Raw genomic sequence first — 25885 nt, forward strand, 5'->3', positions numbered from 1 at the left:
TACACACTTTTCCTTGTCCTTGAACAGTATACTGCCACCACCAAGCGTTTTAAACAAAGAACAGGGAAAGAGACCACTTGGAGACGTCTTCCCCCCCAAAATATCCCCACAAGCACACACCCCCTTTCCTGGGGAGGCCTCAGAATAATATCCTAACCAATTTTTACAAAATCATCAAAGACCCAAACCCCTTGATCTTGGAGCAATGGAAAAAAAAAATCAGTCAGGTTCTTAAAAGAAGGATTTTATTTAAAAAAAAAAAAAAAAAAAAGTAAAAATCATCTCTGTAAAATCAGGATGGAAAATACTTTACAGGGTATTCAGATTCAAAACACAGAGGATCCCCCTCTGGGCAAAACCTTAAAGTTAAATAAAACAGGAATAAACCTCCTTCTTAACACAGGGAAAATTCACATAAAACAAAAGAAACTAATCCGCCTTGCCTGGCTTATCTATACTGGTTGCAATATTGGAGACTTGGATTAGGATGGGTTGGAGAAGTTGGGTTTCTGTCTCGCCTCTCTCAGTCCCAAGAGAGAACCACCACGTAAACAAAGAGCACAAACAAAAGCCTTCCCTCCCCCCCAAAGATTTGAAAGTATCTTGTCCCCTTATTAGTCCTTTGGGTCAGGTGCCAGCCAGGTTAGCTGAGCTTCTTAACCCTTCTTAACCCCAGGATGTTGCCTCTGGCCAGGAGGAATTTTATAGCACTGTATACAGAAAGGTGGTTACCCTTCCCTTTATATTTATGACAACCCTTTTCTAGCATTTTACTTCAGTCCTCTCCCACGGCAAGAGGTGCTGTCAGACTTTCAGCTACCAAGGTTTACCCTTGGCATAAATTCACTGATCAACACCACATGCAGCAATGCTTTTAGCCTAGTGCCTCACCATCTGCCTGTACGTAACTGCACACAATGCCACATATTATTAGCCACTGTTTCTATTTGTAGAGTGAAAGGTTATATGCACTGATGAGAGTTAAAATTCCCTCCCACTGGTCTCCTAATAATTCCTCCAGTGCTAAACTTCAAGGAATTGGTAAATATTTACACTTTACACACATTTTCACAATGGCTTTTTTTTTAAACTCTAACAGTGTTTACCAGTTTAACAGTTTCCACCTTGTTGACATTTCAGACTAGATGAATTTACTGATATGTGGCTATCACAGACCTTTTACTAAAGCTGTCTTTTAGGGTTATCAATTATGCAGGAGCAGTAGACTACATCAATTCACCTACACTGGTTCTTGCAACTAATCAGAATGCCCTTGAGGACCTTGACTTTTTAACCATTATTAAACATCCCTCCCCCCTCCCCCTTTTTTTTTTTTTAAATGCAACTCACTAACCTCAGTGTTGTACCAAAACATGCTTCACTAACTGCCCTTGGATGTGATTCCTCCTGAGGTCAAGGGGAGCCATGTATATATCTAATATGTTCTACAAGCAATGAAAAGGGATGAAGTATCTGTATTTCAGGAGAATACTTCGAAAGGTGTGGGCTGAAAAATTACAGCACAAGGGAATGTTCCCTTTTCATCTGTTAAACAACCTGGAAATCATGTCCCAAAAAGTTGTATTTATGAGTGATACTTCAACAGTGTAACAAAAGGTAAATGGGCAGGATAATGTCTACTAAGTTAGCTTCTGTGAAAGACCATACTGGACTGGAGCCACATGGCTAACAGAGCTTTGACACATACAGAGAGACAGCAGGTCAATGGTCTTTTCATACAGAGACTAGATCCAACTCCAGAAACTTGATGGGTTAAGCCAGGTTCCAAATTAACTCTGGATGCAAGGTAGGTGCAACTCCACTGACTTCCATAAAACTGTGCCTGCTTACGCAAACTGTAACTTTGGCCTTTATTCTTTGAGAGCCTGGGGCTGAAACCCACAGGCTGTCCATGCACCTATCTCTGCTATGGATTATAATTAAGCACAGAGTTTGAAAAATCCACTCTCCCACACTCTGGTGTGAAGGTAGGAAGCTTTTCTTGGCAAGTGCCATGGGTGCAGAAACTAAGCTTTCATTTCAGGAGTTAAATAGCTAGCCCTGGTGGCTGTGATAACTTTACAAATATGAACCAAGCAGTGCTGTCCTCCTAGATAGGCAGGTGGAGAGACTGACAGTTTGCAATGGCTTTTTCTGGCTTTAGCATTGCACTATTTCTTATAAAGTTTGCTGATGATACCAAGCTGGGAAGGACTGCAAGCGCTTTGGAGGACAGGATTAGAATTCAAAATGATCTTGACAAACTGGAGAAATGGTCTGAAATAAATAGGATGAAATTAAATAAGGACAAATGCAAAGCGTTACAATTAGGAAGGAACAATCAGCTGCACACATAGAAAATGGGAAATGACTGCCTAGGAAGGAGTACTGCAAAAAGGTTCTGGGGGTCATAGTGGATCACAAACTAAATATAAGTCAACATGTACCACTTTTGCCAAAAAAAACAAAACAAAACAAAACAAAAAAACACGCAAACATCATTCTGGGATGTAGTACCTGAAGTGTTGTAAGCAAGGCACGAAAAGTAATTTTTCTACTCTACTCAGCATTGATAAGGCCTCAACTGGAGTACTGTTCCAATTCTGGGCACCACACTTCAGGAAAGATATGAACAAATAGGAGCAAGTCCAGAGGAGAATAACAAAAATGATAAAAGGTCTAAAACATATGATCTATGAGGAAAGATTGGAGAAATTTAGTCTGGAGAAGAGAAGACTGAGGAGGTGGGGGGACATGATAACAGTCTTCAAGTACATAACAGGTTGTTATAAAAAGAGGAGGGTGATAAATTGATCTCTTTAACCTGTGAGGATATGACAAGAAGCAATGGGCTTAAATTGCAGCAAAGCAGATTAGGTTGGACATCAAGAAAAACTTCCTAACTGTAAGGATAGATAAGCACTGGAACAAATTACCTAGGCAAGTTGTGGAATCCCTGTCATTGGAGATTTTAAAGAACAGGTTAGACAAACACCTGTCGTGGATGGTCTAGATAATACATAGTTCCTGCAGGGAACTGGAATCATAGAATCATAGAATATCAGGGTTGGAAGGGACCCCAGAAGGTCATCTAGTCCAACCCCCTGCTCAAAGCAGGACCAAGTCCCAGTTAAATCATCCTAGCCAGGGCTTTGTCAAGCCTGACCTTAAAAACCTCTAAGGAAGGAGATTCTACCACCTCCCTAGGTAACGCATTCCAGTGTTTCACCACCCTCTTAGTGAAAAAGTTTTTCCTAATATCCAATCTAAACCTCCCCCATTGCAACTTGAGACCATTACTCCTCGTTCTGTCATCTGCTACCATTGAGAACAGTCTAGAGCCATCCTCTTTGAAACCCCCTTTCAGGTAGTTGAAAGCAGCTATCAAATCCCCCCTCATTCTTCTCTTCTGCAGACTAAACAATCCCAGCTCCCTCAGCCTCTCCTCGTAAGTCATGTGCTCTAGACCCCTAATCATTTTTGTTGCCCTTCGCTGTACTCTTTCCAATTTATCCACATCCTTCTTGTAGTGTGGGGCCCAAAACTGGACACAGTACTCCAGATGAGGCCTCACCAGTGTCGAATAGAGGGGAACGATCACGTCCCTCGATCTGCTCGCTATGCCCCTACTTATACATCCCAAAATGCCATTGGCCTTCTTGGCAACAAGGGCACACTGCTGACTCATATCCAGCTTCTCGTCAACTGTCACCCCTAGGTCCTTTTCCGCAGAACTGCTGCCGAGCCATTCGGTCCCTAGTCTGTAGCGGTGCATTGGATTCTTCCATCCTAAGTGCAGGACCCTGCACTTATCCTTATTGAACCTCATTAGATTTCTTTTGGCCCAATCTTCCAATTTGTCTAGGTCCTTCTGTATCCTATCCCTCCCCTCCAGCGTATCTACCACTCCTCCCAGTTTAGTATCATCCGCAAATTTGCTGAGAGTGCAATCCACACCATCCTCCAGATCATTTATGAAGATATTGAACAAAACGGGCCCCAGGACCAACCCCTGGGGCACTCCACTTGACACCGGCTGCCAACTAGACATGGAGCCATTGATCACTACCCGTTGAGCCCGACAATCTAGCCAGCTTTCTACCCACCTTATAGTGCATTCATCCAGCCCATACTTCCTTAACTTGCTGACAAGAATGCTGTGGGAGACCGTGTCAAAAGCTTTGCTAAAGTCAAGAAACAGGACATAGGGCTTGGACACATTTGCAAGTTAGAGCGCATTAAAGCAGCCCGGGCACCCTAGCTCGCTACCCGTCCACACTGGCAAGGCACGTAGAGTGCTCTTACTCCACAGCTAGAGCGCTCCTGGTACTACACCTCGGTGAGAAAATTAACGCTTGTTGCTGAAATGCAGGGGCATCGGTGTGAACGAGGTGTTGCATTACTGCGCTCTGATCAGCCTCTGGAAACGTCCCATAATCCCCTCAAGTCAAGTGGCCACTCTTGTCATTGTTTTGAACTCACGCAGGAATGCGGATATGCCCTTTGAAAGCTCCGTTTCTGACAGCTGGCTCCAAGACAAAGCAAGCCATTAGAGTGGAATACTGTGTGAGAGAGAAGCGGGGGTGGAAGGGGAAGGGAAGGTCTGCTGCTGTATGAACTTACAAGACAGCATGCTGACATGCTCTCAGCCCCCCAAAAACCCACTCTCTCTACCCCCACATACATACAACACACTCCCTGTCACACTCCAGCCCACCCCCAACAATTCAAAAAGCATGTTGCAGTCAATTGCATGCTGGGATAGCTGCCCATAATGCACCACTCCCAATGCTGCTGCAAGTGCTGCAAACGTGGCCACACCAGTGCGCTTGAAGCTGTCAGGGTGGACAGACTGCAGCGCTTTCCCTACTGCGCTCTCCGAAGGCGGGTTTAACTCAAAACGCTCTACATCTGCAAGTGTAGCCATACCCATAGTGACTTATCAAGGTCCCTTCCAGTCCTACATTTGTAGGATTCTTGTGCCTGTGTCATTGACACTTAGAGCCTTCCCACGTTGCAGTACTCTTGCTGGTTTAATTGCCGTTACTGAAAACACTGTGGAGGGCAACGAAATTGACAGAAATCACATTCCTAATTCCCAAGTAGCAGCAAATTAATAAGAGCAGAAGCAGAGAATGGCACTAGAACAGCGGTTCCCAAACTTTAACCACCTGTGAACTCGGTTCACTAAAACATCAAGTCTCGCAAACCCCCTCCTTAAAATGAATATTTCCAGGGATTTTCTCCTTTTCCTGAGTATGATAAAAGCAATGATCTTGGAAATATAAAATTTGTGTTTATGACATGCTTATTATACACTATTTATTATTATCGATCATTACAGTATTTTTATTACATTATGAAAATGGCACTCTTCCAAGATCTCACTTTTGTAGCTTGTATCACTTTGAATAAGCCTGGTATAAGACAAGGCTCCTAGGTTTCATCATGGAGTATCAGATGTGAAACAGCAGATGGTATTTAAGAAGCCAACTCAAAGACTTCCTCCTACAAAAGCATTCAGGTCTTGAGCAGTCCAGGCAAACTACGCACGTTACAACAAAGATTAAACTTGTTCTTCATAATAATTTAAAAAAATACTAGCTGCCTCTTTAATTTTATAGACAGCAAAAAATATCCACCTCCCTTTCCATTTCTTATAAGGAGTCTTGAAGTTTAAATCTCCTAATAGATATGCTTGCTTTGATCTGCTTAGCTCTTGGCTGCTGGCCTCATGCTGCCTGGGGTCCCTAGGGATAGCTCTGTCCACCATTAGGGATTTTTTCCCCCCCGAGAACCCCCTGTAACATTCTGCAAACCCCAGTTTGGGAACCACTGCACTAGAGCTATTCACTACCACTAGAGAAGAGATTCCAAAATAGAAGCTGGAGCAAGGGAGTAGCAGATAGGACCCCCTGAGTAATGTCACAGAAGCCAGGAGGTATAGAATAGCTAAGGCCCAGCCCTTCCCCCCAAAAAGCTGGGGGAGGGAGATAGTAAAGACACTCACAGCAGGTAGGAAGCTCCAAGGTGGGAAGAAGAGTAGGGGGGAAAACCAGAGAGGAAAAGAACAGAGTTTTATTTTCTCCCCACCAGCAGCCAAAAGATTGGGAGGCTTCCTATTTGTCCGACACCCACTATCTAGAGAGTGATATGAAAGAGTCCCTGTGCAGAATCCAGGGACAGCCCCAGAAGCCATTTCAGCACCCTTTCCAGAAGTTTGAGAGGGAAGCTGGGCTCATCACCAATATGCTGCCCCAGGACAGTGCTTTCCACATCATTTTTTTATCTGCTTCATGCTTGTAGATTTAGACCCTGGCTCAAAGGAGTCTAGTAAATATCAGAAGCACTGATTAAGCCAATCTTTGTATTATAGGGTTGTTGGGTTTTGTCCACCATGTCACCAGAAACTTGATGCAATCCTCAATAATACAGAAATGTATCATTTTGCTTTTTGGTATTCTGTGTAATGATTAAGTTGGCCATGACATCATGAAGCTGGACCCTCACAAGAACAAGCTTCTTACTTGGCGCAGAAGTGATGTCTGAACAAGTTCTTCAGTAGAGGACTGCTTTAGCCTATATAAATGGACACAGAAAAAGATGGATGAATGAAAGACTTCCTCTTCCCAGGGCACACATTGGTTTGCATGTAATTTGTAGGCTGGTATCCTCAATTACTCCCACATCAACCCAGAGCAGATGCTTCCCTCCTCTCAGGTATACAGTTTTCAGTCTGATCTGTCTCGGACGGGGGCAGAATAGATTATGTGAACTTTTGACTCCCACCTGGCTTTCTCGCTGTTAATTCGTCTGGTAGCAGAAAGAACAGCTAAGATGTGCTGTCTGATTCCTCCCAACTGTAATTCTGCTGCAGCTGTGCTTCAGCAATGCTCTCTTACTCTTCCAGAGGCCATAATCTCAACACCTGGATTTCTCATGCTAAACCTTAAATTCTATCTAAAAATCCCAATAGTTTGCCCCTCAAATCTCATCTTTTTCATCGGTTGCATATTCGAGGGAGATTAGTTCACTAAATCAGAGTTCTCAAAAGCATACTGGGAATTTCTCTGCTAATGTGTATTCTAAAAAAAAAAAAAATATATATATATATATTTTTTCCCCACAGCCCAAGTGTTCACCTTATTCTTTGTAACAAGGTGCTCCTGCCCCAAATTTAATTATTCTTGTTTGGGTAGAATTTACATTGGTTCCTCTTATCCTACTAAATGTGATTTTATTATTATTAGCCAAAAGCAAAGCCAACATGAAGGTTGAGGTTTTAAACATGACAGGAAATTAAGAGTTATGGAGCCAAATCTTCAAATCCAGCAGAGCTATGCTTATTGCAGCACCCCAGAGGACTGGGACAAAAATAGTTCAAAATCACCTTTGCACTCTCCTGATCTCAGAGTCAGCTGGAGGCCAGCTCAGCTCCTAACACAAGGTCTGAGGCTGTACTAACTTACTTATGCTAAAAGTAACAACCCCCTAGGGGCTGTTCCACCGGCTCAGGATTCCAGAGTGCAAGGTACTCTGGAGACTTACCCTTTCACCTTCAACACAGCTCCTATGCTAGAAGTCGGCTGGAATAGATTGTGTAGAGCTAGTTGTATAGAGCTGGCACTACACAGCTTCCTGGGCATTGTACTGCAGAGGTAGCTGAAGAAAGGTGGAGCAAGGGCCAATGATCTGGTCAATAGCTGGGTGTAGAGTACATGTAATATAATGGATTACAAAATCATGCAGTACTGGGCAATGTGACAGATCTGGCAATTCTTTTAAAGATACATAATGTGTAAGCGCCAAGCTTCCTTAGATTTCTCACTTCCCCAGCCTTGGACTGATTAGTACTAGTTAAATTTTATACAAACCCACCTGTCTCCATGAACACTCATGACATTCTAATAATGCTGGCTAATTAATTGAGGGCGGGATGGGTGGAGGGAGAAGAAGAGGGAACATGGCAAATCTAATAAATGCTTTATTAAAATTCAGTTGTAAGTGTCTCCTGAAATCTTCTTGAAAACCTCATTCAAGAGGCTTGGATAAAAAGGAGGACAGACAAGGCCTGATAGTGCTTGATAGGTTGAAAAGACTAAGGATTTGTGCTATGTTCAATTTTATTTAACATCTTCTCTCTCGAGGGAATGTTAATGGCATTCACAGATTAAAATGAATTTAAAAACATCAGCTGAAGAAGACAAAGTGACCTAGTTGATTTAGAAATATGAAGGGTTATTCTCCAAATCAAGAAGGTTCATCTCTTATTTCCCTCCCGCTTTTTACATCCTACAAGATCCCACATTGTGCGATATTCCATGTATCCAAAAATGGCTGGAAAAAGCTTTCTCCACAGCACAGCAATGCTGCTCTTTTCAGAGCTGTCAATAAGCCTATTACATGACTCAGAAGGGTCTCAGCACCAGAAAGACTTTTCAATCCCACACCACCAAAGGGTTCAGCCCATGCTGACTTGGAGATGAAAGACTCCATTAGTCTCAAACTCTGATCCACTGCATGATTATTACCATTTATTTTACTGAGAATACCAAGAAAGCACTACCTGAACAGTCTGACTTTCCCCGGAAGAATAAAAAACAAACAGATCACACTTTTGAGACAAAAAACTACCTCTAGTTAAGTGCAATTGTTTAGGATTTTACTCAACCCATGTCAAAGTTAACGAATTACAATTTTGGTTGATAAACACAATATAGTGTTGATGCAAGGTGTTTGACTTAGTACTGCATGACATTTTGATTAAATATTTAGAACAATATAAAATGAACATGGAGCACATTAAAAGAGATTAAAAGCTGGCTAACTGACAGGCATCAAAATGTAACTGTAAATGGGGAATCGTTATCAAGGTGTATTTGTAGTAGGGTTCCCCAGAGATCAGTTCTTGACCCTACGCTCTTTAACATTTATATCAATTAGAAGGAAACATAAAATCATCACTCAAAGTTTGAAGATGACACAGAAATTGGGGGAGTGGTAAATAACACAGAGGACAGTTCACCGATAGAGTGATCGGGATCATTTGGTAAGCTGAGCACAAACAAATAATATGCATTTTAATATGGTTAAATGTAAATGTATACATCTAGGAACAAAGAATGTAGGCAATGCTTACAGGGTGGGGGACTCTATCCTGAGAAGCCATGACTCTGGAAAAGATTTGGAGGTTGTGGTGAATAATCAGCTGCCAAAAGGACTAACGCAATCCTGAGATAGATGAACGGGAATCTCAAGTAGGAGCAGGAAGGTTATATTATTTGGCATTGGCATAACCATTACTGGAATACTGTTTTCAGAGCTGGTGTCCCCAATTCAAGAAGGATATTGATAAATTAGAGAGGGTTTAGAGAAGAGTCATGAGAAGTATTAAAAAGGAGTGGAAAACATGCCTTATAGCGATAGACTCAAGGAGCTCAATTTCTTCAGCTTAACAAAGAGAAGGTTAGGAGGTGACTTATTTACAGTCTTTAAGTACCTAGATGGGGAATAAATAAATATTTGATAATAGACTCTTCAGCCTAACAGAAAAAGGGAAAACATGAAACATGGGCTGGAAGTTGAAGCTAAACAAATTCAGACTGGAAATAAGATGCATGTTTTTAACAGTGAGGGTAATCAGCCATTGGAACAACTTACTAAGGGTCATGGTAGATTCTCTATCACTGGCAATTTAAAAAACAAAATTGGATGTTTTTCTAGAAGATCTGCTCTATTTTGGGGAAGTTCTATGTCCTGTGTTACACAGGAGATCAGACTGGATGATCACAGTGGTCCACTCAGGGTTTGGAATCTATGAATCATGGTAAGTACAAATCCATACAACAGAAAAACTTGCATCTTTCTCTGTAGCAATATAAACCTTCTCCTGTATTTTTTTTAAATTAGTTTACAGTCTAGTGGGGGTGTTTTATACCTATCCCTCCCCACTAGCAGTGGCTAGAGTCAAACTAATGGGGGAATAAAGTCTGTCTATTTCCCCATGTACTTTGCACACTGTAACCCTTACCGACAGTAACCCTGCTTATTCCAGGCCTATCTTCCACTGAATGCTGTGCAGTCCCTTCTGCATTGATTCTGTATGCGTTTGCATAGTTTTCTATAGAGATGAGAAGCTTTAACATTACAGTCCCTTCAGCAGCTGCTGCCCCATTTTTGGTTTACAGGTAGAAGCCGTAGCTGTTAAAGATTCATCTCATAGATAAATCTAAGCAAAGACTCCTTCCAGCTCTCTCTGTATCTTGATTGAGCTGTTAGTATCAACATGGACTTTTAATAGTGCTGATTAATACAAAACAAATGCAAGACAGGAAGTGTTTTCTCCACTTTGTAAGAGTTCTGCTGTAGATAGTGCACTCATAACTGGAACATGCAATGATAACTGGCTCTATATCCTCACTACTGTGAGCTGCTGCATGTCCTAAACACCAACTGACTTCAGTAGGAGTTGAAAGTGCCTCACAGAATACAGGATAGAGTTCATTGTAAGTGTAAGGATAAGCTAAGGCTCTTCCAACTTTTCATACTATATCCATTGAGGGCCTAATTCTTTTCTCACTAACAATCCATTTCATTGCTCACCGAATTCAGTAGATGGGTTCCAATTATCTTCATTGGGATCAGGCAATAAACAAACTAAAATCGGGCCTAAAACAGAATTCTGAACAATTCCATTGTGTCATCCATTGCCTGAACTTTCAAATTAAGGTGCTATTGAGAAAAAGACTGCTAGCACGCTTAAAAATATTGGGTTCAGAGTTTTCACCCTGGGAATTCAAATCCTAGTCAATGTTGTGAATGCAACATTAACTTCCTTTTTGTTTCACACAGCACGTCAACAATTGCATATACACACGGCCAATTTCCCCCCAAAACATGGCATACTGCTTTCTTTGTATTTGAGGCCAACAATGTCTTAAGGCCTAAACTCAAGTTAGATGTGCTGTGTTCAGCAGCCTACTTACATTGGTTCACCACTGTGAATATACTCCCATAAAAGCTCCTCAGATAGTTCAGCAAATTTAACTTTTGTCTCTTCATAGAAATCAGTGACTTCAGTCTCCAGACTGTTATCTACAACAAAAAAATCCCACTGTAAACAAAAAATTGTAACATTGTTACTCGTTCTTTCAACCCAAAGCTCTTGGTAACTTTTACTCTGTGGGAGGTGGTGTCAGGAAATAAATCAGGGGAGACATGGCCGTCCCACCGATAGATGGCTGGCACAAACAGGACAACACAAGAGTGCTTTCACTTAAATCTAAACTTTACTTAGTCTCAAGCACTTACTCACCTCCACAACAGGTTAGTAAAACACCCCCAACCCTCGATAATTACCGAAGCTGAGTGTGGCTCTCGAGTGGCACAGCAGCAGCCCATCTGCCAGTGGGGAAAACAAGATGAATCCAGAGGGAGAGTCCAGTCCCAAAGAGTCCCCCTACCTCAAACTTTTCCCCCTTATTTACACATTAGTAATAGAATTATATGTCCCGTAAAGAAAACTTGTTAAGCAAGCAGCTCCAATGAGCAAGCAAGAGGCTCCTTCTGATTATTGATTAACCAGGTGTGGGTTTTTCCAGAGTTTGCAGCCTTGAGGCCCCAATAGACATTCCTGGGGCACATCCTGCTCTTCTAAAAATGCATGCATCAGCAACTTCAACACAATTCTTATCAGGAAGGACATGGGGTCAAGCTGCCCTTTCTGTGACATCCAAAACTCCCTCCCCTCCTGCCTTGGTCAAACTGAGACTGCTGAATGGCCAATTTACAGCCTACTGACTTGGCTGCTTTTAGCAGTAAGTCATAGTGGTTTCAGGCACTTTACTTCCACGTTCTACAGGGAGACTTTGGTAAACCAGTAATGAGACTAAAGGATAAAAAAATCTTGATAAATGGTTTACCTTTTGAATACTCTGCAACTGACATTGTTCACCCGAGAAAACAGTTATACAGACAGACTTCTGATTCTATTTTAGGAAGAGATGTATTTAAGAGATGCTTTTAAGGTTAGTGGGCTCAAAAATTTGACCTACTTCCTTGCCTCCCTTATTAATGGCCTTTGTCAGTGAAAGGTCCAGATTCCTGTATATATATATATATATATATATATATATATATATATATATATATATATATATATATATATATATATATATATATATATATATATATTATATACACACGCTGCTCCTGGGGGAATTCTGCATCACTGCGCTTGCACAGAATTCATGGCCTCTGCAGATTTACTTTGCTTCCCTGCAGAAAAAGGGGAAGCAAAGGGAAGCTGCAAGAGAGGTCATGCGACCCATCCCCAGTAATGCAGGCAGGTTGGTTTGGGCTCCCAGAGCAGCTGGAAGAGACAAATCACCACCGGGGGTTAGGAGGCTGGGCAGTGGTGTGTGAAAGAGACACTCTGTCCCTCTTGCTCGCTACTGCAACATGCTCAGTGTGGAGGGGCAGGGCTCTGGGGTGTTTCTGAAGAGGTAGGTGTGGAGCAGGCTCTGTTCTTTCAGGCAGAGCAGAATGCAGAAGCCTGCCTGCTTAGTGAATTCCTCCAGGAGTATAAAACAGGTGTAAAAATGTTAAGGCTCCTTTACATTGCCAGAGTGGTCTAAAGGAGCTGTATTGTAAAGGACCATACGGTGTTTTAGTGATTAGAACTGGTCCCAACGTTTGGACTGAAAAAGCTCCCATCAAAATGTGCTCCATGAACTGTTTGCTAATGACCTTTCTGGAGATGGTCAGTAGCCAGTAAAAATTGTGAGTTTGCGTCCCCAGCCCTCACTTCCTCTTCAGTGGCCTATGTTGTAGAACTCGGCATATGGCTGCATATATTTGTTGACTAATAACTAGAAGGAAAGGGTTAATACTAGCTATATACTATTAGACAAAGAGGGTTTGGTGATTTCCTCTAATGCTCCTCGCTACCATTCTCCATTCTTTGTATTCTAGTTTAAATAAATTATAATCAAGCTGGTTTCTGTTATTTTGGTATCGTGTTATTTTTTAAAATATTGTGCTCAGAATTTTTAATGTATTGATGCAGAATTCCCCCAGAAGTAAGCAAGACAAAGGCTTACTCCCAAGTGCAGTTGAATATCTATTCATGAAAGCCAAAGTGAGTAAAACCCCACATTGTCTAATTCTGCAGAGTCACAGCATGTAACTATCTACCCAGGTAGAGAGGGGGGAGAGAGAGAGAGAGGTCATAGTAGGACGAAATTTGGATAGAAGAGCTTATTCCCCCTTTATGGAATGCTCCCAGAATTAATTCTGTCATTGCATGACTACTGGTTGATTGCCTGCCCTGGCAGGAAATCTGCCTAGCTCAAAATCAGATTCAGTGGACATGCAATCAAAAACAGAGTAAAAGAAATGCAGTAGCCACCCCCCTAACATTGTGAATGCCATTATATCTAGCAATGTGTCACAGCATAAAACTGCAGCAGTGCATATAAGCACATACAATAGCCGCAAGCAGCAGTCTGTGTCATCCAGCAATCCCTATTATCCTATCATTTCCTCTGCAGCAGTAGAGAGCAGTGCTGAGCTGTAACATCCCATTTAAGCCGACACAAGCACTTTTGGTTTCTGTAGCTCGAAGCTGGTTATGAGCAACCTGCAATGCAGAGTTGTGCAGATTTTGCTGCATGGAAAAAAGCCTTTGAATGCTGGAATTAGAGCCCATGTGGGTTGCTCCAAGGGATCTGAAGCATACTGCTCTATATAATTAGTGATCTGCAGTGCAGAAAAGAGGAGACTATTGAATCATAGAATCATAGAATATCAGGGTTGGAAGGGACCCCAGAAGGTCATCTAGTCCAACCCCCTGCTCAAAGCAGGACCAAGTCCCAGTTAAATCATCCCAGCCAGGGCTTTGTCAAGCCTGACCTTAAAAACCTCTAAGGAAGGAGATTCTACCACCTCCCTAGGTAACGCATTCCAGTGTTTCACCACCCTCTTAGTGAAAAAGTTTTTCCTAATATCCAATCTAAACCTCCCCCATTGCAACTTGAGACCATTACTCCTCGTTCTGTCATCTGCTACCATTGAGAACAGTCTAGAGCCATCCTCTTTGAAACCCCCTTTCAGGTAGTTGAAAGCAGCTATCAAATCCCCCCTCATTCTTCTCTTCTGCAGACTAAACAATCCCAGCTCCCTCAGCCTCTCCTCATAAGTCATGTGCTCTAGACCCCTAATCATTTTTGTTGCCCTTCGTTGTACTCTTTCCAATTTATCCACATCCTTCCTGTAGTGTGGGGCCCAAAACTGGACACAGTACTCCAGATGAGGCCTCACCAGTGTCGAATAGAGGGGAACGATCACGTCCCTCGATCTGCTCGCTATGCCCCTACTTATACATCCCAAAATGCCATTGGCCTTCTTGGCAACAAGGGCACACTGCTGACTCATATCCAGCTTCTCGTCCACTGTCACCCCAGGTCCTTTTCCGCAGAACTGCTGCCGAGCCATTCGGTCCCTAGTCTGTAGCGGTGCATTGGATTCTTCCATCCTAAGTGCAGGACCCTGCACTTATCCTTATTGAACCTCATTAGATTTCTTTTGGCCCAATCCTCCAATTTGTCTAGGTCCTTCTGTATCCTAACCCTCCCCTCCATCGTATCTACCACTCCTCCCAGTTTAGTATCATCCGCAAATTTGCTGAGAGTGCAATCCACACCATCCTCCAGATCATTTATGAAGATATTGAACAAAACGGGCCCCAGGACCGACCCCTGGGGCACTCCACTTGACACCGGCTGCCAACTAGACATGGAGCCATTGATCACTACCCCGTTGAGCCCGACAATCTAGCCAGCTTTCTACCCACCTTATAGTGCATTCATCCAGCCCATACTTCCTTAACTTGCTGACAAGAATGCTGTGGGAGACCGTGTCAAAAGCTTTGCTAAAGTCAAGAAACAATACATCCACTGCTTTCCCTTCATCCACAGAACCAGTAATCTCATCATAAAAGGCGATTAGGTTAGTCAGGCATGACCTTCCCTTGGTGAATCCATGCTGACTGTTCCTGATCACTTTCCTCTCCTCTAAGTGCTTCAGGATTGATTCTTTGAGGACCTGCTCCATGATTTTTCCAGGGACTGAGGTGAGGCTGACCGGCCTGTAGTTCCCAGGATCCTCCTTCTTCCCTTTTTTAAAGATGGGCACTACATTAGCCTTTTTCCAGTCATCCGGGACTTCCCCCGTTCGCCACGAGTTTTCAAAGATAATGGCCAAGGGCTCTGCAATCACAGCCGCCAATTCCCTCAGCACTCTCGGATGCAATTCGTCCGGCCCCATGGACTTGTGCACGTCCAGCTTTTCTAAATAGTCCCTAACCACCTCTATCTCTACAGAGGGCTGGCCATCTCTTCCCCATTTTGTGATGCCCAGCACAGCAGTCTGGGAGCTGACCTTGTTAGTGAAAACAGAGGCAAAAAAAGCATTGAGTACATTAGCTTTTTCCACATCCTCTGTCACTAGCTTGCCTCCCTCATTCAGTAAGGGGCCCACACTTTCCTTGGCTTTCTTCTTGTTGCCAACATACCTGAAGAAACCCTTCTTGTTACTCTTGACATCTCTTGCTAGCTGCAGCTCCAGGTGCGATTTGGCCCTCCTGATATCTTTCCTACATGCCCGAGCAATATTTTTATACTCTTCCCTGGTCATATGTCCAACCTTCCACTTCTTGTAAGCTTCTTTTTTATGTTTAAGATCCGCTAGGATTTCACCATTAAGCCAAGCTGGTCGCCTGCCATATTTACTATTCTTTCGACTCATCGGGATGGTTTGTCCCTGCAACCTCAACAGGGATTCCTTGAAATACAGCCAGCTCTCCTGGACTCCCTTCCCTTTCATGTTAGTCCCCCAGGGGATCCTGGCCATCTGTTCCCTGAGGGAGTCAAAGTCTGCTTTCCTGAAGTCCAGGGTCCGTATCCTGCTGCTTACCTTTCTTCCCTGCGTCAGGATCCTGAACTCAACCAACTCATGGTCACTGCCTCCCAGATTCCCATCCACTTTTGCTTCCCCCACTAATTCTACCCGGTTTGTGAGCAGCAGGTCAAGAAAAGCGCTCCCCCTAGAATCATAGAATCATAGAATATCAGGGTTGGAAGGGACCCCAGAAGGTCATCTAGTCCAACCCCCTGCTCAAAGCAGGACCAAGTCCCAGTTAAATCATCCCAGCTAGGGCTTTGTCAAGCCTGACCTTAAAAACCTCTAAGGAAGGAGATTCTACCACCTCCCTAGGTAACGCATTCCAGTGTTTCACCACCCTCTTAGTGAAAAAGTTTTTCCTAATATCCAATCTAAACCTCCCCCATTGCAACTTGAGACCATTACTCCTCGTTCTGTCATCTGCTACCATTGAGAACAGTCTAGAGCCATCCTCTTTGAAACCCCCTTTCAGGTAGTTGAAAGCAGCTATCAAATCCCCCCTCATTCTTCTCTTCTGCAGACTAAACAATCCCAGCTCCCTCAGCCTCTCCTCATAAGTCATGTGCTCTAGACCCCTAATCATTTTCGTTGCCCTTCGTTGTACTCTTTCCAATTTATCCACATCCTTCCTGTAGTGTGGGGCCCAAAACTGGACACAGTACTCCAGATGAGGCCTCACCAGTGTCGAATAGAGGGGAACGATCACGTCCCTCGATCTGCTCGCTATGCCCCTACTTATACAACCCAAAATGCCATTGGCCTTCTTGGCAACAAGGGCACACTGCTGACTCATATCCAGCTTCTCGTCCACTGTCACCCCTAGGTCCTTTTCCGCAGAACTGCTGCCGAGCCATTCGGTCCCTAGTCTGTAGCGGTGCATTGGATTCTTCCATCCTAAGTGCAGGACCCTGCATTTATCCTTATTGAACCTCATTAGATTTCTTTTGGCCCAATCCTCCAATTTGTCTAGGTCCTTCTGTATCCTATCCCTCCCCTCCAGCCCTAGTTGGCTCCCCTAGCACTTGCACCAGGAAATTGTCCCCTACGCTTTCCAAAAACTTCCTGGATTGTCTATGCACCGCTGTATTGCTCTCCCAGCAGATATCAGGAAAATTAAAGTCACCCATGAGAATCAGGGCATATAAGTAGGCCCAAATGAATGATAGAGCATTACGTTTCCCTCCCTCTTCCCTACCAAACCAAGAGCAATATTCTCCTCTTATTCTCCTCTTATCTGCACTGCAGATCACTAGTTAATATTCTGACAGCAGTGGAAGTTTCTTGGCAGAATACTCAGAGAACTGCAGTATGGATCAGAGATAAAAGTTTTATCCAAATACTACAGTGTGACTGATGGAAAACATTAACATTTCTCATAAAGCAACTTTCGGATTTCATCAAGGTTACAATCAGTGAGTAAAAACAATTATGCATAAGTGATTAAATATAAATTGACAATGTCCTTTCAAGATGACAATGTGGTCATTCTGTAACATGATGCTTGGTAACAGGCTTTTTAATGATCTGCTAACTGAAAAATGATTCACTCCAGAAGCTTTTCTGTTAATTGCAATATTCTGGGGAATACTTTTCATTCATCAAATGCTGCTTTGGCTTAAACTCAAAACTTAAACTCATGGTTTGCATGTACTCAAACAAAAATGGAATCTGCTGTCATACTCAATAGTACTGGATTGCTCCTCTTTACTGCTTGTAAAAGTCAAAAGAAGAGTCTATACATTTTAAATTACTGTTTACCCTTTGAAAACCACTTGACAACTTTTTTTTACAGTAGTTTCTCCCACCACTGCATATGCACATTTTTTATATGGGCACTGGTTTGATTTTTAAAGGTAAAAGCATTTATTCTGAAAAAAGCTTTTCAGAGAGTTGCATGGCATCTGCAAACAGAGAAAGAGGGGCAAGAGGTTTAGACAAATTTCAGACAACTGATACTTTTGGGAGTTCCCAGAGTGAAATCCTGACTTTACTGAACTCAATGGGAGCTTTGCCATCAAGTTCAAGGGTGCCAGGATTTTACCCCATGTGTAGAATGATGGTAGGAAACCATAATATTTATTATTGCTGTTATACTGCCTAGGAGCCCTAGTCATGAACGAGGATGCTATTGTGCTCATTGCTGTACAGACACAGAACAAAAACAGTTCCTGCCCTAAAGACCTTACAATCTAAAGTATAAGATATGAGACAACAGATGGATATAGACAGACCAATGGGGGAGTACAAGGAAACAATGAGATATATTGGTCAGCATAATTTGATGGAGAAATCCCTTACTGATCAGAAATCCACTCATTTTAATGAATTATTTAAGAAACAAAATATGATCCAGGTCAATCTCGAACCCACGACTGCACAGTTAAAAGTTAATGAACAAACCATTATTTCACCTACCACCCAACAGGATTTATTAGAACCGCTATTAATAATGGAAAAGTAATTTTCTAGAAATCCATTCTCTTTACAACCTAGATATTAAGAAACTAAGTAGGACCCATACATGTGATAATCTTCACCATACTTGAACAGCATAGCCCCTTCAGTCTCACCAGAATAAAGCCCAGAAAAAAAAATGACTATGGATCGGATTCTGCCACCTTTCTCATGTTCTCATTTTTACTCTGGGCCTGATCCAATGTCCGCTGAAGTGAGCAGGGAGATACTCCCATTGATTTCAGTGGGGACTGGATCAGGCTCCCTTTCAGTAGCCCTACTGATTTCAATGAAGTACCTATTCTATTCTTAATAGGCTCTTATACCACTCTTAACACTAATTTCTGAGCACCCTTCAGCAATGCATTAGGTGATGCAACTAACATTTGTCACACATGGTCCATTCTCTCATCATCCTTTATGTATAGCACAGTGTTTTGTTTGTAGGACTGTTTGCTTATTTTATTTAATTACAGATGTGGAAGACACTCTGCATTTGTGAGCAACAAGTCATTATTTATTACGAGCAATTGCAAGGGAAGACTGACCTTAGGCAGATCTTCCCCCTACAAGCAGTGCAAGACAAATATTTATACCTTCCCGTTACATACATCAACAGCTAATAGTTATCCTTTGTTCATGCAAATTCCCTCTAGATGCTACCTTATCTCAAGGTTTCTGCTTAAGTCAGCATTCCATCTTTAAAAACTAAAAACAAGGCGAAAACAGCATCTCTTACAACTCTCACGTTATTAGGGTAAGGGTTAGGGTTTCTTTTCACTCTAACCTTAAATCTGACTAAGATATCTACCCCCAGATCCTCCCTTTTCTCTTTTTCTGCTTCCACACAGATAATCTACTCCTTAGTATGGGAAAGGGTGGCAGAATCAGATGTTGTATGAGAGGGTTCCATCTTCACAATTGATGTAAAATTAGATAACACATGTCTATAAGAACATAAGACTTTACCACATAGGTATCTGTACAGTTCTCTGCAATTACCTTTACTTGTGCAGTGAACAATGGCCACTCCCGTAAAGACACTGTGCTCGTTCCCACTCAACCTATGAGGGAAAAATGAAGAGTTTTATAAAGTCTCTTTCTTCTTAATTAATGCATCATTGCATTACTATTTCACAGGTTTACAGAGCGTTCCACAAATAAGCCAATGGGCACCACAGAAAAAGACCCGCTCTGGTTCATATCCTTACACACAAGACATTGGGGTTTTGATTTTTCTTTCACAAAGGTGAAGAGCTAAAAACACAAAATGGTGCAGAAGGATTGGCACAGTCATTGGAATCTTTCAATGCTTAGTGTCCCCAAAACATTAACACCTGCTGGCTGTTCAGTGGCCTACAATATGTTCACTGATATTGAGGAAAAATTTTTTTTGTTTTGTTTTGTGTGTTCTTATTTTACTGTACTAGAGGAGAAGGGTCAGTCTCACGAGCAAAACAGGAACAGCACCATAATAAATGGCACTGCGATAGGAAGCTTCAGCAAAAAGATAATCCATGAAGGGCTAGGTTGTACCTTTCTTTTCCTCATGCTGAATGGGAATACTGGTACTTCACAACACCAGTATTCCCGTTCATTTCAACTGGGCTATTGATGGAGCAAAGTACCACATGACTCCATTGAGAGTGGCAGAATCAAGCTCCAACAGAGCGAGGAGAATGAACTATCCTTGCACCTACCTAGGGATGATGCTTTCAAAGAATGGCTCAGAAATATCAGCGGGGAAGTGGGGGAAGCTTGAATTGATATTACTTATTTTGTCATGAAAAGGATTTTACTTTCCTGAGTAGTTAACTACCCTCTTTGCATGGAACATTGAGCACAGAGAGAAAACTGTACAGTTAATAGATGTGTAAGTAAAACCAATGTAAATTGAGGCAAGACAGCTTAATTTATTAGACAGTCCGATTATGAAATAGGATACTAAGCCTGAATTGTGATATACTTACTTATATCAGATAATACCTCCCACCCTAGGTAGTCCCATTGAAGTAAACTACTTGTGAAGCATTACACTACTCAATATAAATCATCCATTCTGGCCCCTTGGAAGTTTGTGTAGCTGATTTTGATAATTAACACAGAGATAAGAGACAAGAGTTTACATTGCTAGCACTGGATGTAAAATGGGGGGGGGGGGATTTCAAATTCCCTCCCCTCCTTCCCAAATTCTCAAGTAATATATCCTAAGAATTGTAAGTCGCTTATAATTACTCTATTTGCTTTAATCGTTTAAGGACTGAAAAATATTGTATAACAAAATCTTGTTTTAAAAGTTTTGGGATGACTTTTTTTTGAGTAATGTAACTCACAAGACAGTTTATATTAATTCTGATCCACAAACATCTTTGTACGTTTAGTACAAAAGTGACTATTTTCTGGAAGTCACCAAACATTGTATAATTTCAAACAAAGTTATGTACTAATTGAGAAGACCTTTTCCAGTCAGTCTCCTTCATGAGTTTGGCAGGATATGTTTGGTCTCCTGAAAATATCACATTCTGCTCTTACTCATTCGCTCTGAACAACCATTACTTTTTATGGCTCCATCAAATGGAGAAACCTAATTTATCAGCACAAAATCTAAATTAGAGCCACAAAGCAAAAATTTCAGAAAGCCGTATGTTCTATCTAGTGAATTTTTCCCAAATTAGTTTGTCTCTTTCATCAGCTCATATTCAATAAGTCATATGTCACTGGCAGTTTGACACACAATAGAATAACGATCAGCAGACTTTTCACATATTCTTTAACAAAGACGCTATTTTATTTTAAAAGTGGTACAATGGCAGCCTTGAGGAAATGTGACGGTGTAACCTCCTACTTACTGGTCCCACCTGAATAACCCAGAGCTGCACTCCTCCTACACATGACTACCGTAGGCAAGTATTTCTTAGTTTATGAATTATTACTATGTACTTCTTATCTTGATATTTGTCTTGCACTAAAAGCTTACATCTCACAAAACTGGCACAAACACATTTGCTTTGATGACATTTTTCTACTGTGTTACTTAAATGTTTATTGCCATGATCTCAGAACTGCAAACCTTTAAGGGAAAAAAAGGTAGGTTAGTGAGTTGCCCCTAGAAGGCAAACGTGGTTTCTTCAGATTGAGATACAATCTGATTTCTCCTTCAGGCCTCAGGACAGGATAACAGCCTGGCAACATTAGAACTTTAGGAGATTTGAATTGATTGTCACTCAGTGTTCTAGCCTGGTAACAGGCTACAGTATTGTGTATTTGGCGCTTATTAAAAATGATGAGCTGCAGAAAGAAATAATTGCATTAATGAAATAGCTCACATATGGTAAGCAACAGAATGAGTCTGAAACAGGGGGAAGAGGGCATTATTAAGCTCAAATCATAGAATATCAGGGTTAGAAGGGACCTCAGGAGACCATCTAGTCCAATCCCCTGCTCAAAGCAGGACCAACCCCCAATTTTTGTCCCAGATCCCTAAATGGCCCCCTCAAGGATTGAACTCACAATCCTGGGTTTAGCAGGCCAATGCTCAAACCACTGAGCTATTCCTCCCCCTTGGTTGAACTACATTCAAAGAAGAGAAACAGAAGCCTGAGATGACTTAAGGACCCCAATGTATGACAGGAGAATAAGATAGGATAGTAAAAAAAAAAAAAAAAAAAAGGCAAAACTTTTGCTCTTGGTTACCAATGTAAATTCAATGTACTTCTATAAAAAAAAAAATTGATACTGTAAAGGAGAGCACAAATAAAGGCTCCAAATAAAGGAATTCCTGAATAGTTTTCTCCTAGTACACATATCATGCAAACCGCACCAGAGGAGAGGCAAAGGACCAATATCAAATACCTGTACTGTTAAAGAATATTATTAAGGAAGTCAATAATAAAACAATTGCAATGCAAATGTAAAAGAAATTATCCTAATGATACTAATGCAACATTGTGATTGAGACTCTGGAAGGACACAAGTCAGGAAATTCCAAGCAATGGATCCTAAACACACCATATTTCACATCCCTTCTACAGATTAATAATTTGTAAAAATATTTTATTTATAATCTTATATTATTGTACTGCCTAGGAGTCCCAGTTATGGACCAAGTCCCCACTGTGCTATACACTGTACAAAAAGACCCCTTGCCCCATGGAGCATATATGTTGTTATCTTTTATGCATCTCTGTGCATGAGTGTTATAGAATTTTGCAGTTCCAATTGCTGCAGAAAACATTGCCTGATTAACTCTTTTAACCTTATTTAAAACTACGAACCTTGACAGCATCTTATATGCGTCTTGTTTATCAACTGGTTTCTCCAGAATCTGTTTTCCCACAGTCTGAAATGGAAAGAGAGAAATACTCTGCTGTGTATCTCTAATATGCTGAAATTGAGATCAGGAACAGACTTTTCAAACTATGATTTCAGCCAGCACTGCCAGCAACATCAGTCTACTGAAAAGTATCGTGTTAAGTATCATATAATGATACTGACCTCCTTTGTAAAGCTTTTTGAGACCTATGGATAAAAAGCACTAAATAAGAACCTTGGAGACATGAGCCGTCTATTTATTAAGAGAGCACATACTATCAGTGCAAGCTTCCCCTCCACCTGGTGGCTGTTAGAAGGATCTGCAGAGGTGAGTGGCTAATTCAGTGTCTATCATAATTCATTCTTTGCCCTCTTTGTGAGGCTACCAGTAAGAGTGCCATTTGTGTTGGCTGTTAAAAATGTCTTAAATGGCATTGCTCAGGCGATGCATGTTTCCTGATTCTCACAGCTGTCAAATAACAGTGTCTCTTCCAACATATTAAGAGATCCTGATACAGATTATGGAATATGGAGTATGTATACAAAAAATAAAATAAAGGTAGTGGTGGAAACCCTGTCACTTGAGACGTTTCAAATCAGACTAAGTACTAGAAAATATACCATAGGGACAATTCTGCATTGACAGGACTAGATGGACTAGTAGGGCCTTTTCCATCTTTAAATTTCTAGGAAGTTAGACCCCAACAAGAGAGTTTTAGGCACTGGTCAGACATGATTCAAACTACTGCTAAAATACACGAAAATTCTTACCACAATAGTGTCTGCTCCTATAACAATATCTGGAGTTCTAAGGTGTTTCTGGAAAGATAAGGAGACAAAAAAAAAAAAAAGTAAAAAACAAACCATCAAACAAAAAACCCCGGAATATCCAACTCAAGACACTGTAGCTTTACCGCTTGGAAGGTATTGATCCAAATATATCTAGGAAGGAGCTGAAGTCTATGCATCCTTAACAGAATTGTAATCAGTTACATCTGTGAAAAACCAAGGACTGTGGGCAGAAATAACTGAGGGCATGATTTTGCCTGCAGAACTTCTATTGATGATGAAGTGCACCCAAGAAAGAACCTAACTCAACTCTCCAAGCACAGGTTGAGTTTCAAGGCTGCCAGTTACAAAAAAAACCAACCCTTTTTTGTAATAAGCCAAGTGTATTGGATACGGAAATCACAAACACATTAACAATGAGTCCCAAAATGCCATTTTTATGGAGTTACTATTCAGATGTCCTTAAGTGTACTTGCATACCCCTCAACCACCTGAATTTAAACATATCCAGACATTAATAGGGGTTCTAAGGTTTCGTTTTTATAGAATTCTCTCAGCCCTTTCCTTCTTCCCTCTCCCTGCTCTCAAACTGCAAAGTGTTCTTGTTGTCCAGGATTTTTTGCTTGCCTACATTTCATTTGGATGATTTCTGACCCTAACCCTACAGTTTAACATTTAATGATGTAACATGGCTAAGACTTACATTTATTCATTGGAGACACAACTGTTGATATAAATTTACTTCTTACGGCAGCTTGTTTTCATGAATAGAGAAGGCTCTATTCTTAAAATATTAGGTAAGAGTTAATACAGCAAATGAGAGGAGGAAATAGTGTAAGATTTGATATCATAATAGAAAGTGACAGAGCTAACATACTGATTAGTTTTAAATGGTACAGCTACATCAGGGGTTCTCAAACTGGGGGTCAGGACCCCGCAGTGGGTCGCAAGGTTATTACCTTGGGGGTAACGAGCTGTCAGCCTCCACCCCAAACCCTGCTTTGCCTCCAGCATTTATAATGGTGTTAAATATACAAAAAAAAAAAAAAAGTGTTTTTAATTTATAAGGGGGGGTCACACTCAGAGGCTTGCTATGTAAAAGGGGTCACTAGTACAAAAGTTTGAGAACCACTGAGCTACATCCATATGCTACTTAACAAAATCCTGTATATAGGAAGCACTCAAAATCCTTCTGGATGGACTTAAGAAAACTATGAAGTAGCAGGAAAATTTTTAATAGTATTCCACAATTAAAGTCCACTATATTCTTGTAAAGGTTTGAAATCCACTGCCCTAATATCACACCATAGTCTGAAAAAGAAAGTGACAGAAACAGATATGAATCTGTGTAATCATTTACAAAGGAGATAATTCAATATTTGCTCTGGCAGACAGTATCATTTGGCAATGGTGTTGGTATGGCGCATTCAGTATATGTGAATTGATCTCAGAAAAGGATTAGTCTCTAATCCTCCCTTCCAGAGGAAGGTCATTAAGGAAATATTTGCAGATCCACACCAGTAGCAAATGACATCCTATAAGAAATTTTTTAAAAACCTAATCAGTTGGGCTTCGGGCTTGGTTGTGGCACAGAACCAGCCTTAATCACTGTGGTGGAGCACATTAGGGCAGTAGGCAGAAGTCTAATATCTATGCTGATGCTGATAAATCTAATACTGGATTTCGACAACATTGATCACAAGGCTCTATTGGCTTGACTAGGGGACTAGTGGACTAGTGGAGAGGCAGACCAAGTCGTCTTAGTTCAGGGATCGGCAACCTTCGGCATGCGGCCCATCAGGGAAATCCATTGTCGGGTCAGGATGGTTTGTTTACCTGCCACGTCCTCAGGTTCAGCCAATCGCAGCTCCCGCTGGCCACGGTTCGCCGCTCCAGGCCAATGCAGGCTGTGGGAAGTGGCGGTCAGCACATCCCTCAGCCTGCGCCGCTTCCTGCGGACCCCGTTGGCCTGGAACGGCGAACCGTGGCCACTAGGAGCTGCGATCAGCTGAACCTGCGGATGCTGCAGGTAAACAAACCATCCTGGCCCCCTAGCAAATTTTTCTGATTGGCCGCGTGCCAAAGGTTGCTGATCCCTGCCTTAGTTCATTGTTTTCAGAAAGAGGTCAGAGGGCTGTGTGCTGGACAGCTGGTTTTTTGCTTCATTTATGAAGGCTCACACTGCTCAATCCAGTCACACTTCTTGTTCAAGCAATATTTGAAGCCATTCAGAGATTGCAAGGCATTATGGGTTACAGTATCATCGGCATGCTGATGACAGTCAGTTCTGTATCTCCTCATAGGACCTAAATAGAATTGCATCCCTGCTCACCAAGTGCTTGGAAATCCTGGACAAAATTAACTATCTCAG

At 41.7% G+C, this 25885-nt stretch overlaps 1 protein-coding gene across 2 annotated transcripts in view; it reads right to left on the reverse strand.

The window, feature by feature from the left end:
- The window catches only part of ASMTL (acetylserotonin O-methyltransferase like), a 57213-nt gene that overhangs the window by 27462 nt on the left and 3866 nt on the right, over positions 1-25885 (reverse strand). Inside the window, exons 3-7 of one of the 2 annotated variants that reach the window (XM_043497010.1) lie at positions 23497-23544; positions 22909-22932; positions 22689-22753; positions 19417-19478; positions 10986-11094 (exon numbers count right to left, since the gene is read on the reverse strand). In XM_043497010.1, coding sequence (XP_043352945.1) covers positions 10986-11094; positions 19417-19478; positions 22689-22753; positions 22909-22932; positions 23497-23544 — 308 coding nt within the window. The remainder of the gene's footprint in view (positions 1-10985; positions 11095-19416; positions 19479-22688; positions 22754-22908; positions 22933-23496; positions 23545-25885) is intronic. The other variant, XM_038402077.2, reaches the window with a different exon arrangement.

This window comes from Dermochelys coriacea, chromosome 1, assembly GCF_009764565.3.
Source record: "Dermochelys coriacea isolate rDerCor1 chromosome 1, rDerCor1.pri.v4, whole genome shotgun sequence".
Classification (NCBI taxonomy): Eukaryota; Metazoa; Chordata; order Testudines; family Dermochelyidae; genus Dermochelys; species Dermochelys coriacea.